Source organism: Trichoplusia ni, chromosome 19 (genome assembly GCF_003590095.1).
Source record: "Trichoplusia ni isolate ovarian cell line Hi5 chromosome 19, tn1, whole genome shotgun sequence".
Lineage (NCBI taxonomy): Eukaryota > Metazoa > Arthropoda > Insecta > Lepidoptera > Noctuidae > Trichoplusia > Trichoplusia ni.
Genome location: NC_039496.1, coordinates 6,113,068 through 6,129,645, shown reverse-complemented (window position 1 = coordinate 6,129,645; position 16,578 = coordinate 6,113,068). Strand labels below are relative to the sequence as shown.

The 16,578-nt window shown below is 33.6% G+C and overlaps 1 protein-coding gene across 1 annotated transcript in view; it reads left to right on the top strand.

The window, feature by feature from the left end:
* Positions 1-1,393: 1,393 nt before the first annotated feature.
* LOC113503401 (furin-like protease 2) overlaps positions 1,394-16,578 on the top strand; it is a 31,379-nt gene continuing 16,194 nt past the window's right edge. The window contains exon 1 of the mRNA XM_026885339.1: positions 1,394-1,664. Within this exon, the coding sequence (XP_026741140.1) occupies positions 1,521-1,664 (144 nt within the window). The 5' untranslated portion in view covers positions 1,394-1,520. The remainder of the gene's footprint in view (positions 1,665-16,578) is intronic.

The following is a 16,578-nucleotide window of genomic DNA, read 5'->3' as shown; positions in this document are numbered from 1 at the left end:
CGCGCAGTTGAACACAATAAGACTCAGTACTTGAGTACTGCCACTCTCTGACAAAACCCTGCCTTGAATATCTTGCTCGAACTTAGTCACGGTTAGAATTATGATGTACGAGAGATGGTTCTATCGTATGTAGTTGTAATGTAGGACAGTTAAAGAGCTGCACTTAGAATAACTGTGATATGTTAGTATACGTAAAATTATTGGTTTAAGTAAATATTTAAGGTTACTTCAGTTTAAAAGATAATGAGAGAGAGAGGTAGACAGAATATGTGTTGTTTCTAACTTCTTAGATTTTTAAAATCTATTTCTTGACTATACCTGCAAACTATAAAACGTCACGTCATGAAGGTTTTAAGATAAAGTATTTATTGCTTCAATGGAGAAAATAAAAAAAAATACAGGATATTATTTTTAAGCTTTGATTTCTGAGAACAAACGTAGCCTTCTTTAAAAAAATAGTCGTGGCATTTTAGTTTTAACAATTTACGTACGTCTGAACATCTATACGCTGGTATCTTGAGTCTTGAGAATAGAACTCAAGACTTCTCGTCTTTGTTCGTCTTGCAAGTTTTGTAACGACTTCAATAAACTATGATATTGCTTGTTACAAAATGTTTTAGGGTTTTGTATAATCGTGTCTACTAAAATGGATGCATTGCATTAATCTATTCAATGCGTCAATAATTTGAAAAAACTTATTATGTTCATACTAAAGTATGACTGCTTAATGTATGTACTTTGATTGCACGAATGGCCCAGTGGTTAAGGTCACCACTTCACATTAACAAAATGGTACTTCTTTGACCTATTTGTATGGAATCCTCAGACTCTCCTTTACTCTCACATAACCGGTTTTTCATACTGTATTCCTATTTTACAAAATACATACAAATCATAGTGACAAATGGGACTTTACTGAACTACTTTGAGGTTCAATGGCACTTCGTTACAAGTGTGCTAATGCCATTTAAATCTGCTACATTGTTGTCTTAATGCTACTATTTCTCAGAGTGCTCAGTTTTGGGAAATTCGACCTAACTTTGTAATTTATAATTCAGAAATTAAAGTGTCCTTTCCATGTCTCATTGTAAGGTAAACGGTTATACCATTTTTTTTATTAGTTAAAATATCAGAGTGACTAAATATCTTTTTCATATCGACTATAAATGGTTGATAATCGACCAGTGCACAAATTTACGAAAATACATTTTAGGAAAAACTTATGTCACTCAAAAACTCATATCGATACAAATCAATTAGTTATTCAAGACAATTGACGCTACACACAATACGTTCGGGTAGCAAGTGGACTAAGAAAGGGCGCCAACTTTCGCGCATGCGCCAACTGTAAACACACCAAAAGACCTCCAGTCACGCGGAGTCAGTCTTCGTGGAGACGTCGTATAGGACGGACGTCGCTCGAACATTGGAAATACATTCGCGAGTGTCGAGACTTAGAATGATCGGTTTCGTGATCCGCGTCTTAGTTAGGTAGTAACGTGCGATGCGCGGTTTGCGCGATGTTAGCGTACGTGGTCGTGGTACTGACAGTGCTGGACGTCTGTGTACCACTGTATCATCACCAGTTCGCTGTGTTCGTCCCCGGTGGGCCGGAGAAGGCCCACGAATTGGCGCATAGACATGGGTTCATTAATCACGGGGAGGTAAGTGTGGACGGGATGCTTCGGACGCGTGATCTGTCTTTCGTTGTTTTTTTTCTGCGGTAACTGTGAGAAAAACCTTATTGTATGGACGTTATTAATGAACTCTTTGAAGCAAGAATTGTGTCTTTATATCGCCTGCAGAAATAGTCTTATCTCATGTAAGGCTTAGTTTCTGCACATACCACTCGGTAATTTTTTCAAGTGAGTTCTCGGAAGAGTTGTGAAGTTTAGCTTCACTAACTCAGAAAATGGTCGTGGGTCAAATTCACGATCACTTTTCTGTACATTGTAATCGTTCGAAATTAAAATTTTATGGAGTTTTCATAAACATTCACCAAAGCGTAATTATTAAGACTCGAGCAGAGTTCTGATGAATTTATAGATATGTCTTAGTCTAATCCAAAAGATGCTGATAAAACATGAATGCTTAGATTTATTTGTGGGGAAATTTGGGTGAAGTTGATAAAACATTCTGTAACTCCCATATGGTTTACTACAACCAAAAAAATAAAATATGCTCAGTCAAGTAAAAGTCATCTACTGAATTTGTATTAACATAAAATGAAACGTCCAAAACGATGCCTTTAAAACTCAGCATGAAAATTAATAATTCAGATGTATCCCATCACTGCATAACAAACAGAGTCGGTCCCATAAACAGGAACATTCTGTATTCGTTAATAATAATAAAGTGGATCGACCATCCTCATTCTCCAAATGTGAAAGTTCGTAACTCGGGTAGTTCGACGTCCCTTTTACCAAACTTTCGAATATAATGTGACGCATAAAATAATAATGTTCTATTGAAAGGATTATTGTGTCGGATCAGCGTCACTGAGTTGAAGTTACTGCTTTTGTGTACTAAATATTTATAGAGACTGTTATGGGGTTCTGACTTGTTAGACTTGTACTGATATTCGATGTAGTTTTCAGTAAACTCTTAATTATTTAAAAAAAAGTAGGAGAATTTACTGAATGCCCAATATTTTAGTATGATTGCAAATTTTTAAGCATTTTTCGCTTAGTGAAGATTGTACTACTGTGTAATGATTATCTCCCGCGATAAAAGCACACATGAGAATGGTCCTAAATCTTTATTTCATGATTAATACATACGCTAAACAAACTCAGCATACTGAAAATATCATTTGCTGTGTACCTCAGTTCCTCCGACAAAATAATATGATTTCAAAAATGAAATAATCTCGTAAAGGTCAGGTTCCTTATATACATCAGTTTTGTACCAAAAATAACGTAAATGTTATCATGTACAGCTGACGTACTCCAGTACGACGTCCAGTAATGTACTTACGAATTTTGTGATTTTGACGGCTAATCGAAACATTGTTTGCAAAAAGCATTTTCAGAATAACTTTTCGAGGAAAAGCTATCCATTTTATCCTAAATTAAGTTTTGCTTTGTTACGTACACAAATATTTTGCGAACCTTTTTTAGTACGAGAGATATTAAAATTTTAGGAATTCTGAGTTTAGCTTTAGATAATTCTATGGGCTCAATTTCATTTTTTTGTATAAAATTGTAGAACCTATAAGTCACTAAAAGTAAATATATATTTTAGAAAAACTCATTACTTACATTTCTAATTCATAAATGAAAATATCCTAAAAATACAAAAGAAAAATTAGAAACCAGTAAAACATGTATTGCATTCTCACCAGAATATTTACCACTGATAAATACATCGTTGTGAGCTATGACGGTAATGTTTGTTTTATTTGGGAAAACATAATACAGAGATACAGACATACTTGTTATAACTAAACAGGTAATTATTCAGTTATTCGTAAACAGTTACCGACTTCGAAGCGGAAATAATGGTTTCATTACGTCACATTTTCTGTGTCATTCGCAGATAAGAGAAATACACACTGATGCATCTTATTTCGCATTTAAAAGAAGATAAATGTTCGCCTACATCATAATTACAAGTGTTGTGTAATGGTGTAGAATTCGGCTAAAATGAGTTTAGAAAGTTCTTAAACTCAGATTTTGGGTACATTTTAATTGCAGTTATAAAAATAAACTTGATTATGTGTCGCTTAAAACATTTTTATCAGACTCACCATCGACATAGTATTTAACGGTTTTAGGTGTTAAAAATACTACAAGGATCAGTAATTTTGTAAATTCTGTTTTTATTGAAGAGTTAATTGGATATGAGGCTTACATGTGTAGGTATTGTCATTAAAATATGAATTATCAATGGTTCACTATAGAATATTATTCCTTATCTTAATAAATATTTTGTATCCTATTCTTAACACTATACCACTATTTATCAGTTTCCACTGTCTCAGACAATATACAATAGTAGAGCAATAAACGGCACTATTTAGCATCAAAATGCTACTCACAGCTGTCAACCGGTATCGTTGTCAGCTGACAACACTATTGTTACTTTGAATGGCAAAGCTAATTGATCAAAAACAGCAGTTCACGTGTCTATCAGTTCCCTTACTATACACATATTTTGTGTTGATTTAAGAACAAAATTTAATGTTACTTTTAAGTTTATTTTGAATGGAATATGTTTGATAAGTTCCTATTATTATTTTTAAAGAATTATGTTAGTTATTTTGTATTTAATTCGTAGAGAACACGTGTTTATATCCGTAGACTGCGTAGTAATATTTTCAGGTATTTGGCATTACGCTCAGCCAAAATTTTCAGCAAAAACCTATTTTTTTATTTATATCGTAAATGCTAAAACTTAAAATATTGTTTATACTATGTCTCCACAAATATCACAAATACCGCCGTAAAAATTAAGTTATCAAAACCGCGACATTTCTATTAAAGAAAAAGTGAAGTCTGACGCCGAAACTAAAACGAAGTTTGTTTCAAATTTCATGGGCCACAAATTAGTTAGACAGCTTTCGAAAATGATTACAATTCAAGGTGGAATTGTGTTTTGAAGGAAAATCCTCCAGAAAGGTTACTTCATAAACTAAACATTTACCGGTCTTAAGTTGGAAATTGTGTGGGCTTGTAAGGCAACTCAGAATTCCCGCATTTTCGTTAAACAAGGAAAATTAAAAACATTAGCAAGTTCTATCTTCAATATTACATTTAGGTATAACACTTGATTGTAACTTGAAACCAGAAAATAAAATCATATTTTATGCGTTTATTCTTGATAGCCAAAAAATACATTAATGTAAGAATATAGTAATTACCTGTCAAAGTATAATCTCATCTTCTGAATCAAATGTGTTAAGATAAGGAAAATGGGCTCCTCAATACGATGGCCCTAATCAATAGGATAATGTGTTAGGATGATGTGTTAACAAAACGAACGTTACACAAATAAATATAAATAATAACTCCGACGTCTTAAGTGTAGAGGTATTGGAGATATATTTTTTGCACGAGAAACCAGCCCTCGTGTTTAACAGTAGAAGTCTTAAGAGAGTTTGATTGCTCAAACGCGTATGTGGTTCGATTAAAAAAAATGTAGTTTGTGTTTATATTATTTGCAGAAGCTATAAGCTAAGATTTTTATTTTGTTACAAAACATGAAGTGTAGGACGCGGAGCAAATAGCAGGGCTCAGTTAATAAATAATATTTAAGTGTCCATTTATTTTTGAAGTTATCGGCAAGATACCGCTGTATAATTATTATTTATCAGAGTTTTTTTAAGCAATAAGGTTTTTTGATTTAAGTTATAAATAGCAACTTTAGATAGTCTTCAAGCCTTTTACATTCAGGCTGTTAAATATCTAAATAAAATCAGTGCCAAATGGGGAGGAGCGAAAGAATACGGTATTTGGCTTTTATAATTATGTTTCTCTCCATTGTCAAGTACCCAATCGGATCAAATTCTCGATCAAGGTCTGGTACAGAACAAAATTTTTACAGCTTGAATTACACTTCATACAAGAATACGCCATTTAAATTTTCTAGGTAAACGCATCTTTCATTGCCAACTCTGCATGTTATTAAGACCTTAATCCGACAAAGGGTAGACAGCGGTCCAAAGTACGCATTGTGCTTCCACCGATGATGCCGAACTAATTTACAGTGACGGGCAGCGCTTATTAGGAAGTAATAAACCAATATAGGAATATTCTCAGCAAGGAGTATTGACATCTGGCAGAAGATCAGCTCGTGACGTGATCAATTGTTGACCCCAAAGGGGATTAATGAATAGATTAATGTAACAATTTATTTCAGGGGTCACAATATTTTTTGCCGCCGAACCTATTGGCTCGCCGCCGCGTTTTAACTCCCCGGAAATTAATATTTCCGAGAGTTTCGGCTTTATATTATATATTTTATAAGAAATTCGATTTTTGGAGAGTATTTGCGTGCTACGCTTTTGTCTTATGGATAAATGATGTGAATTCGAAATTAGGGCGATATAAAAAACAGAGACAGTTCGAAAAAAATGGATTTCACGGACAATTTTTTGGATGCACGAAAATTTGTAAATCAATTTAGGATTAAATTGAATAGGTAGACGCTTCATGTTTTTATAATGTGATCGGATTAGTAAGAAAATAACCTGTGAGGTAATTTTTATATTGAAATAATGTATTTAAATACCTGGCACCAAATGATCTCAGGTTTAAATTATTAACGAGCTGTAAGTTATAAATAGATTAATTGAAAACATCTGATACAGAAATAAGAAGGGCCGAGAAAACTTTTGAGTGCCCGGCCATAATTGTACTTAAACTTGTTTCTTTTTACCATCTGTATAACTTATGGAAAGCAATATAGTATTCAGTATTGAGTTAAACGAATAGTACTTGAATTTTATTATGGTAATGTTTTACAATGGTGTAGGTATAACGTGCTAAATAGATAGCATGAAAATAGTCTCTCTAGCTCCAGCATCTCGGGAAGTAATTCCCATTCATATCAAAAATAATGTGACACTCACGAAACTGGTGCTGATTGTAATTCTGTAAACGTCGCCATTGAGACCTAGATTTATCGCTCTATGTGTTGGCTTGACTCAGTTATAATGTTTGTTTGTATATTATTGCGTTAGTTGTAAAAAGTAATGTAGACTCGTAACGTTCTTTATAATAAAAGTGTTTTGGGGTTTCAGAGCTCATAACGTCAGTTCATGTTGGAAACAATTTATACATTTTTGTTTTAGAGTTTATCCTCGTTGGGCTTTCTTAATTTCTTATCAGGTTTTATAATAATTATATTCCTAGCTACGCTTCGCTGGTAGCATCTTCTAGAAATGCTTAATTAGGGGTATTTAATGATCTAATGGAGTCGCTTTGTCAATAGATTTCTGTTTATAGATACGTAATGTTGATATATTGCTTTAAAAAAACATGCTATGCCTGTTAGATACTGAAGAGCCTCATTTTAAAGCCTCCTTAACTGTTTTTACAGTTTACACTTTCCAGCTATTTGTTGCCGATCTTTGTATGCGCCCAGTCCTCTTCCTTTCTGTGTTTATCTTTTGAAAATTTATCCGTTAGTACTACAGTTATAATATAGACATTGCTAATAAAATAAATATAAAATCTTAAATTTACTTCCAGTATTACAAACATTTTTTCAAAAGGATACGAAAATTTAGGTAACTGCTTTTCATGTAAACAAGGTTACTGATGAAGATAGCGCTTGTTGCAAAGCAAAAAATTACCTTAACATCAGAATTTCGGAAATCCGATAGATAAATTTATATCCCATCAATGCATTAAAATGCCTCCCTCTGCAGTTCATACTTGGGATATCTTAGTCGAGTGTTTATGTTATTATTAACGGTTTAATGGGTTCTTTGAACGTTACATACTTTGGTAACAGATCAAACGTGTAGGACGGAATATATTACAGTTGGCAGATGTTCGTTCCCAGGGGTGTTAAACTTAGTACGTCAAAATTTAGATATTTTGATAAATAAGAGATAGATACTATTACCATCAATACCGTATTAATTCATGCAACATAAAAAAACTAAAGTCAGCTATTTTATGTTAACTTAGTTTTACAATCAGTTTTTGCGTAGGAAAAATATGCTGAGAATCAGGGCCGAATCTATGGGCCCAGGAGCCCCGAGGCAACAAAGGAGTGGGGCCCCCTTGGTTCAAGCTATTTTCATTCAGTGAAAAATTTATTGAGCTTTTTTTTAATGGTACTTTGGTGGTGGGCCCCTAGTCATAGTGGGCCCCTAGGTACTGGCCTAAAGTGCCTTATGGATAATACGGCACTGCTGAGAATTCAGTAATAAAAGTAGAGATTTGTCTTGAGAAAACTCAAAAGCACTTTTTTGATATTGTATCATTTTAGATTAGTGATTTAGTATAGACATCTTTGTTAACACGCCCATATTTTATTATTTCCTTTTAAAAATAACACACTTAAGACGGAACCCATTTTAGTCACAAATACTAAAGCTCATTTCCAACAGAGTAAGTGAGTTACACAATTATATTTTCACTTCTTGAAAGTGCAGAAAGTACTTCATTCTTATCTGCTATATCCTTAACGTGTACAGTAACTAAAGTTTGCGAAAGCTTTGCTTAGACAAAGTGGCGACGTCCTGGCAAATGTTTTGTCCAGTCATATCAATTTACATGTTGCGAACTTTACATTATTACTTTAAAAAAAATCGTTCAGCTATTTTAACCACCGAGTTAAAAGGGTAATCCTTAAAATAATATATTTAAGGGGATACATATACCTATATAATATGCCTATATTATGTCTCACTACTGGGCACAAATATTACTCCACATAAAAAAAAGAGAATTGATCACCACGGTTGATTGCTACAGGTTGGCTCTCAGCTTCTTGTATTTGGAATTTACCGACGAAGTATTCATTCGCCGTTTGTAAGTGTTGTCGTAAAATAATTAACGAAGGAACTAAGAAAAAGTCACATTGATGTTTTGCCTGCCTTGGGACCATGAGACCATACATAGAACGAAAACTTAAAAAATATATCAACGATTAAATAACCGAATAGCGTACCCCTAATACACAAACGGCATTCCAGCCTTATGCTGTCTGAAGCTCACAAAAGAATTTAATTATTTAACTGAGCAGAGTTAGTACACGAAAAGATATAAGAGAAGTATATGAAATATACATTCAGTCCGCACAGAGGTACATACATAAAAAACTACGTGGAAAGAATACTAATTTTATATTAAATTTAATCATTAAGCAAGAGTCAATGACTGATAACACGTTATGCTATGCTAAAGTAGATAGTTTGAGAGTGTATGTGTCTGTGCTTGTACCTACGTCTTCACGTTACATCATCTGTACCAATTCGGAGGTTGCTGCCCCAATGGGTAAAGGCGGGAAAACGTGTGCTTTTCCCGCTATTTCGCTCGGATGCGTATGGATTATCACGTCAAAAAGTGGCATGTAGTATATTCATAGGATCAGACCATATCCATAATAAGTTTAGCCGTGGAAACGTGTAGTAGGCACATGTGTAAATAACAAAAGTAAAATTGAAAATGTGTGATACATTTTCAATCCATCTTTTGCTCCTTTTATTTGTCTGATAGTTTAAAAATCAGCTGCCCGGGTTTTTAAAGGTCTGACGTGGTTTAATATCATTTATGTACATTTATATGACATGACAAGCCTTTTTCAAAGGATAGGAAAGACTTTAATCTGGCGTAGTATCGAGAGGAAGCCTAATAACATAGCCTGCTAATTTGGCATTGTATAGGTAGTAGAGCATTATTAAACAATATTTACGATAAGCCTGTCATTGTTGAGCAACCTTGTAAAAACTTTGGTCTAGATTTTAGATTACAAGCTGGATTCCACAGTTTTGATGTAAATTTTATGAGAATAGTGTAGTTTGTTAATTCTGAAAATAGTTGCGAAGACATTTTCTATTTTTCCGCGCATCAAAAAAATCCTAAAGGTTCTTTTTATTCATCGGCACTAATATTGTTAAAGGATTTGTAGTCATCTATTATTTTTTTCACATAACTTGGTGGGCAATAAGTTTTGTTACTAATAAAGCCCGTGGCTCATTTACTCCAAAATCCAAATTCGGTCGGGCGGAGCCGCTTGCGAAAGCTAGTAAAAATAAATGCTTTATTATTATTTTGTACAATGCTCACAATGGGTAATGTTAGGCCATTTTCTACTTGTATTAACCCTAAACACGGCCATCGGTTGAATAACCCTTCGCTGCTATTTACATGGCCTAAGTGAGGTGAACGCTGAAACATAATGAAACACGAACGGCGGCTTTATTACGTATCTTATGAAAGCAAGGCAACAGCAATCGACAGCAAAATTCGAACAATCATCGCCGTAATAAAAACATTATTGTGAGAGTATTCGATGTCGCATTCGAAATTTTTGCTGTGGCTTTGTTTAAACTAGTTGCGTAATACCGTCAGGCTTTAGTTACGTGTCACGGTGTTACTTGTACGGTTACATGACTTCTACAGGTTTATTTTACGGTAAATGTCGGCGATATCATCAAAATGTTCGTTTAATTTTGTTCATTTGCGCTTGTTTTAATACGACACAAACGTTTACATACTCGTAAAAATACTAGAGAGCTGTTTAGTTTCATGTCAAGTATACTTATTCATGCATTTTTATAACCAAATGGTACAAATGACACAAACCTCATACACCAAGAATATTAAACGACATTGTGGTGACTCGAACTTTTTATCTTTTTATAATGTACGTAAGTTCGTTGTTTTCAAACGGACCTTATGACGACGAATGCACTTTAAATTCGTTAAAAGTTTTAGGTAGTATATTTTCACTCCTTATAAATAAATCGTTTTATCAACTTATGACAAAATATCTTACAAAAAATAAAGTAATCAAATATTGATAAAAATATATATTTTTGGTAATTAAAAAACAAAAGAAAAAAAAATTGATTGACCTACTACCTACTATATAGGTTGCTTAAAATGAACGTGAGTAATCCTAATAAATTTAAAAAATGTAAATTTACATTTTTAAAAGAAAACCTTACTTAAGTCGTAAGGAAATGCGAGGTTTAAAAACTGCTGAACTTAGAATAGTTAAGCTAAGCTAGGTAGCCTGAATATAAATGTAAAAATCAGCGCTGAAACAGAAAGCCGGACAAACACGTAGGTAACATTCCTATTCACACAAGTCCTATACTTTCAAGTCCAAATCTCGGACAGTCGGGCGCTAAAGTTTTTCTACATCCCAACTTTCTGAGTGTCGAAGTACTTTCGTTAGAAAAAGTTTCTCCTAGAGATTTTATTTGGACAACTGCTAGCGTACTGGCAATGGAAGGGATTATATTTTTATTAGGTAGAACTAAATCTTAAGAGCCATCTGGGTATATTTAGTTAGTTCGTTTTGACTGTGGGTCGCCTTTTATTAGACCATAAACCGAATAGACCGTTTGGAAGTTCGAGAATCGATTTAGTACGTTTTTATAGATCATGATAGGAACTGCCCCCTTTTTTAGCGTATTTCGCGTCCAGTTTAGATAATTTTGGAACTATAATCCAGCAATACTGACAAAGTTTCTGGAAATAACGTCCGAATCATCGCTACTTTTAAGGTTTATGGTTATCTGTTTGCTAGCAAAATTGTATCAAAAGAACAGACGGTCAAATGCAAATAATAATAATAAATAAATAACAGTTATTAAAGGACTATTTTGCATAGCTAGGACACAAATAGGTTACATAAAAACGAGCTAAGTTTCCCTTAATCGACAATCCATGCAAAAATCTATCAATTACACCGGCTTCCTACAAATCGTTTTATATAATCGACAGGTAAGCAAACACTCCCAGGTTCGTGTCTGGTGTGCAACACACGGCATTACCGCATTACCGAACTCGGTTGTCAATCATCTCTGTAAGCTGGACCATCGATTAGCAACGGATACGTGTCATTTGCGACCGACATGGCATTAACTGATGGAGTTTTGAGGATTACAAACCGTACAGAACAGGTTTTTATGAAATGTATCCACAGCTTACGTTGTAATCGTTCAAGCCTTTGTTTTGCCCGTTTGAGGTTTGTAATTATAAATGATTGATGGTGCATATTAATGTAATTGATTTTCGTGGTATGAATGTTATTGTGCCGGCGCGGCGTGGGGCGGTTGTGGTCGCTTGAGTTGTTTTGATTGTATAAATATTTATGAAGCTTTATGATTTTGTATATCTATTTTTATTAGTCACGAGGAGACTCGCGTTTCATAGCTTAATATAGGCTAATGTTTGTTACGGTCTAAAAGGGAACTATATTTCTAAAAGTTTATCAATTTAAATAATAATGTCTGTTGTTTCTTAATTATCCAATCAGTCACACAAAGTATTTTCCTCCGAGGACGCTGCATAATTTTGGGTCTCCTATGTAATTTTGTTTATATGTCTTACATGATCATCTTACACATAAAGCAAGGGATTATATTGTGAGACATGTAGCTCAAAACACACTTCACGCCGGATTACACCAGCAAACGCAAGAAAGCCCTAAGACCATCAATGCTTAACCTCAATACCAAAAACTAGATCACATTTACCAACATAAAACAACGTACTATAACTATAAAACAATAAAAACTACAATTTATCAATCACCGTCTAATCTCATCTGCCAACGTCAAAAATAGTGAAGCAAAAAGGAGTTTATCACATACTAAAGGGAAACAAAACAAAAGCAAAATGAATTATCGTTGCTAGGATACCGTTGGGACCACTGGTATCACAATCCATCAATTAAATGCCTATCAAACGTCGATGGGAAACGATGTCCCTTTTATATTTTAGTTGTTTATTTGGACGAAGGTCTGTAAATTGTCTCTGAAAGCGATATTTTTTTACGATGAATTGTATGTACTTGTTATATGTAGCTGTGATGATGTTTTTGCAAATAATTAAAACATTTTTTTTAAGTTAATGGCATAAGAAAGTAAATTTGATTTTGAGAAGTGGGATTTTGACAGGCTAAATATGCGTTTGTAACTTTTAAATTACTTTTTGTGACTGTTAAAATTAAATTCATAAGTACCAAGAATTCATTAGAGTTATTAAAAAAATCGGTCAAACAGTTTATCAACACGCTGCAGTGGATAACCTGTAAAAAAAAGTTTTCCCTAAAGTAACACGCTCTATTTTGAATAATTTGTCTGCCCTAAATAACGTTTTACAACATGCAATGATTATTCTTTTCCGCTCTCAACAACTATCAAAAAGTAATCACGAAATACCGTGCCGAAAACACTGGCGTCGTTGCGACAAAATCAGGTCTCTATTAAACGAGGTGCTTATAAAAATTCGTCATAACACTGTAGAGTATTTCCCAAATTCATTACCGGGTACGCTCATTTGCTCCAAATGCGAAAAGAATGCAAAGCACTTGGAGAAAATAACCGACCTCGAAGCGTTCCGAAGTTTTACCAGGACGGAGAATAGTTACAATGGTTCGCCAACAGATGGCGTTGCTCGTAGTAAGTTTAGGACCAAAGTATTACTTAGTTTTTTATTGGGGTGTTGTCCTTGGTTTGTAGTGGAGGTTAGCATTGATTGAGTTGGTTTTCAAGCTTAACGGATAATGGACGTTCTTTGATGTTTACCTTTGTGCGTGAAACACAAAGGTTCTTGTCTAATATTGGTTTTAAGTATTTGTGTCTATTTACTTATTTTGTTGTTGCTAACGTGTCTGTATTTTTCATTTTTGTTCTGGCAAATCAATATACGCGCAATATAAAATCATCACAAAATACATTTTATCACAAAATCCATCATATTAATAGTTTTAAATTATTAACACACTTAAAAGGGGTTAGAATTTTCAAAGGTACGTTAGTTTACGACAAACGCGTTAAACACACATAAAGACCTATTCTTCAGTGAAAGCGTTTCCATTACAATTTCAAAGATAACGCTACCCAAAATCAATTATACAACAAAGAACACTCTGGGTCCGGAAAGGTACAGTTCCCATTGAAAATTTCTAAAATAGATATTAATTACAGCCACGAGTGAATAAAAAATATTCATTGAATGAATGTGATGACAATGGGCGCGGCGGAGTGAGGGTGAACAAAAGCTTTGGATAATTGGAACTTCGCTTCAACGCACTTCTAGGATTTCATAATGCCCTACTTACCTACCGACTCTAGAAGCCGCACAGACAATGACAGCGGGCTTAATGTGATCCCCGCTTAATTTAAAGCTCTGAGTTTAAATTTAATTTGGTATTGGTATTCGATGTGGTAATACAGTGCTATGTAGAAGGCTTGAAAGAGCACATAGCAGATTTGTCAAACTTTATTTTTTGTTACCTTTTAATTGTATATATATATATATTTAATTCAAAATAAAATTCTTAGTGCTTGAACGAGTAATCACACAATAGGTCACAGCAAAACATAAAAAAACAACAGTCAGTCAAAAAGCAAATCTATTTTTACTGTCGAAAATTAATGAAACTAACCTGTTGCGCCAACATTTCGTCACGTAAGAAATTAAAATGTTTAATGCATTAGTCTCTTATCGCCGGCTCCCAGTGGGACAATAACTGGCCACAATTTATGCATCATTGCAGTCTTTAAATTCCTCACTTTATAGTCACGTGGAGCAGATAGCACTTACTTGAATCGTTTCTACTCCACTACAAGGTTTCCAGCCGGATTGTTGTAGCTGTTTAAGCGAGATGCCACTACGAGCAGTGTATTGCGCTCTCTCACTTCTACAATGTCATCAATTCTGCTTTGGAGACTCATAGTGAGCGTGCTGTTTTGTGTAATAAAATCTCTTGTCTACAGGCCATTTACTTATTTTGCGTATTCGTATTTAATATAAAAATCTTATCAAATTCACAGCGTAAAATACATATATTTTCGGTAAATTATTAGACGCTAATGTTTCTAACAATTTTCGGCTTACTATCTTGGCAATTGAGACCATTGACATTTTTTTTGTAAATCCCACTTTACTTATAATTTTCAACAAAATGGCGATCTGACTTATCGTTTTCTTTTTTTATGACATATAAAACTGTAGGTGTTTAAAGATTATGCTTTTTTGCCTCATAATTACTACAACCTCTCTTATACTGTATGCGCCATTTAACATTATATTTTTATTTCCACTTTCACTAAATAAATTGCAAAACCATTACAAAATAACTTAACACAACAACACACGATGGTCATTTGATAAAACTTTAGAACTAATACGTTATAAAAAGTTCTAAGCTTAATAAAGAGTCGTTGAGCATACATGAATATTTAGCTGCATAAACTGTGGCGCGGAATAAAAACAATCTGGGTTAATGAGCACTGGTATTTAAAATCGTTTAGATACAATAAGAAGTGCGCTTTGTTAATTTTTCCCTGGTGACTTAACTTTTGCATTTATTTCCGAAGTATTTAGCACATATTCTTGTGAGCGTGTGATTCATGCGTATCGTACCGCTCCGTCTTATGTGTGATGTACAGACCTACTGATGAATATTATGTTTTTAATACTTTTTTTTGTAAAAAAATTACCTGCTATATAATTTATTAATAATTTCTAATATGAACTTTAAATTTTGCCATAAATATTACGCAACCATATTTAACATGAACTAAAAATCTTTATTTATGATCGTTTATGATCTAAAAACGCAAAGAAAAAATATTCATAATATCTTGATACAGTAAATGTCAAAATGGTTTAGTACCCTGTGAATATATTGACGACCCCCAGGGGACGACCCCCAGGGGATTATAATAAGCCCACCCGCACCGTACTAAATAGGTCACGCAGATTATTGACAATAAGTGATCATTAGCTTGATTAATTTGATACTAATTACGAGTTAAGAGGCAATTTAATTTAAATGGTATTAATGGTTGGCGTTTTTTTAAAACCTGTATTTCTCAATTATTTTTTATTATGATAATTACACAAATTATTTCATTTTTCTGTTTTAAAAAAAGAAGTTTTTTAAAACGTCTGTTTTTTTTCGAGTTTAAGGTATCTATGAGGGCAAGCAAAGAGGGGTTGAAACCTGTAAGAATTCTATGCTTTCAAGTTTTAAATGATAGCAATGGTGAGAAAATAACGGAAATTAGTCATCGGTTATAAGAGGATTCTGTGCTTGTTTATTAGCATAAAGCTAAGCTGACAAGTAGCTTTACATGAAACCTAAATACGAAATTAAATCATAGGACTCATCCTAAATGTAAAGTACACTTTAAATGCGGACACAATATCACAAAATAAAGGTTGATAAATTAATTAGGAATATTTGCAACAATGGCATCAAACGGAGTATGGATAAATACCCACAAAGCGCTTGACCTTATTTTGCGTCATTTAAAATGGGCTGCAATTACACCGTACTATAATATGGGTATTAAAACTTCATGACAATGCCAGTCATCCGTCAAATCATTTTTATAGTAAACAATATAATTAAGGTTTGTCTTATTATCGTGAAATTGAAATTTACTAGAATTGAAAAAAAAATAAGTAGTAGGTGACTAATAGGCGACTAATAGGTCGATGTTGTAACTCAAGATGAGTTAGTTTTGTGTTTTTTTATTTGACCTCTTCACCGTCTCTTCAAAGACTCCTGTTTTAACACAAAAATATTATAACAGACTTAAGTGTGCCACAGTACGATAGCTTTTATATAAACCCACTATCGTTAAGCCAATAATGGACTTTACTTGGGTGAATAATATAACTGGGTTTTCTAGGTAACACGACAGTTTAGATATACCTGTGTTGTTTGCGTATTTCAATGGAAACTATCATTTTGAATTAAATTTCTCTGTGAAGGATATCTGCATTGTCATTTATCGGAACGTAAGTCTAGTCCTTCAAATAGTTCGATGTATGATAGTGATAGGTTATTTTTAGACATAATTATTGTCTTAGAGCCCGATTTTCCAATAGTATATTATTTAATCATATAAAAAATATGCCTGACGATAAT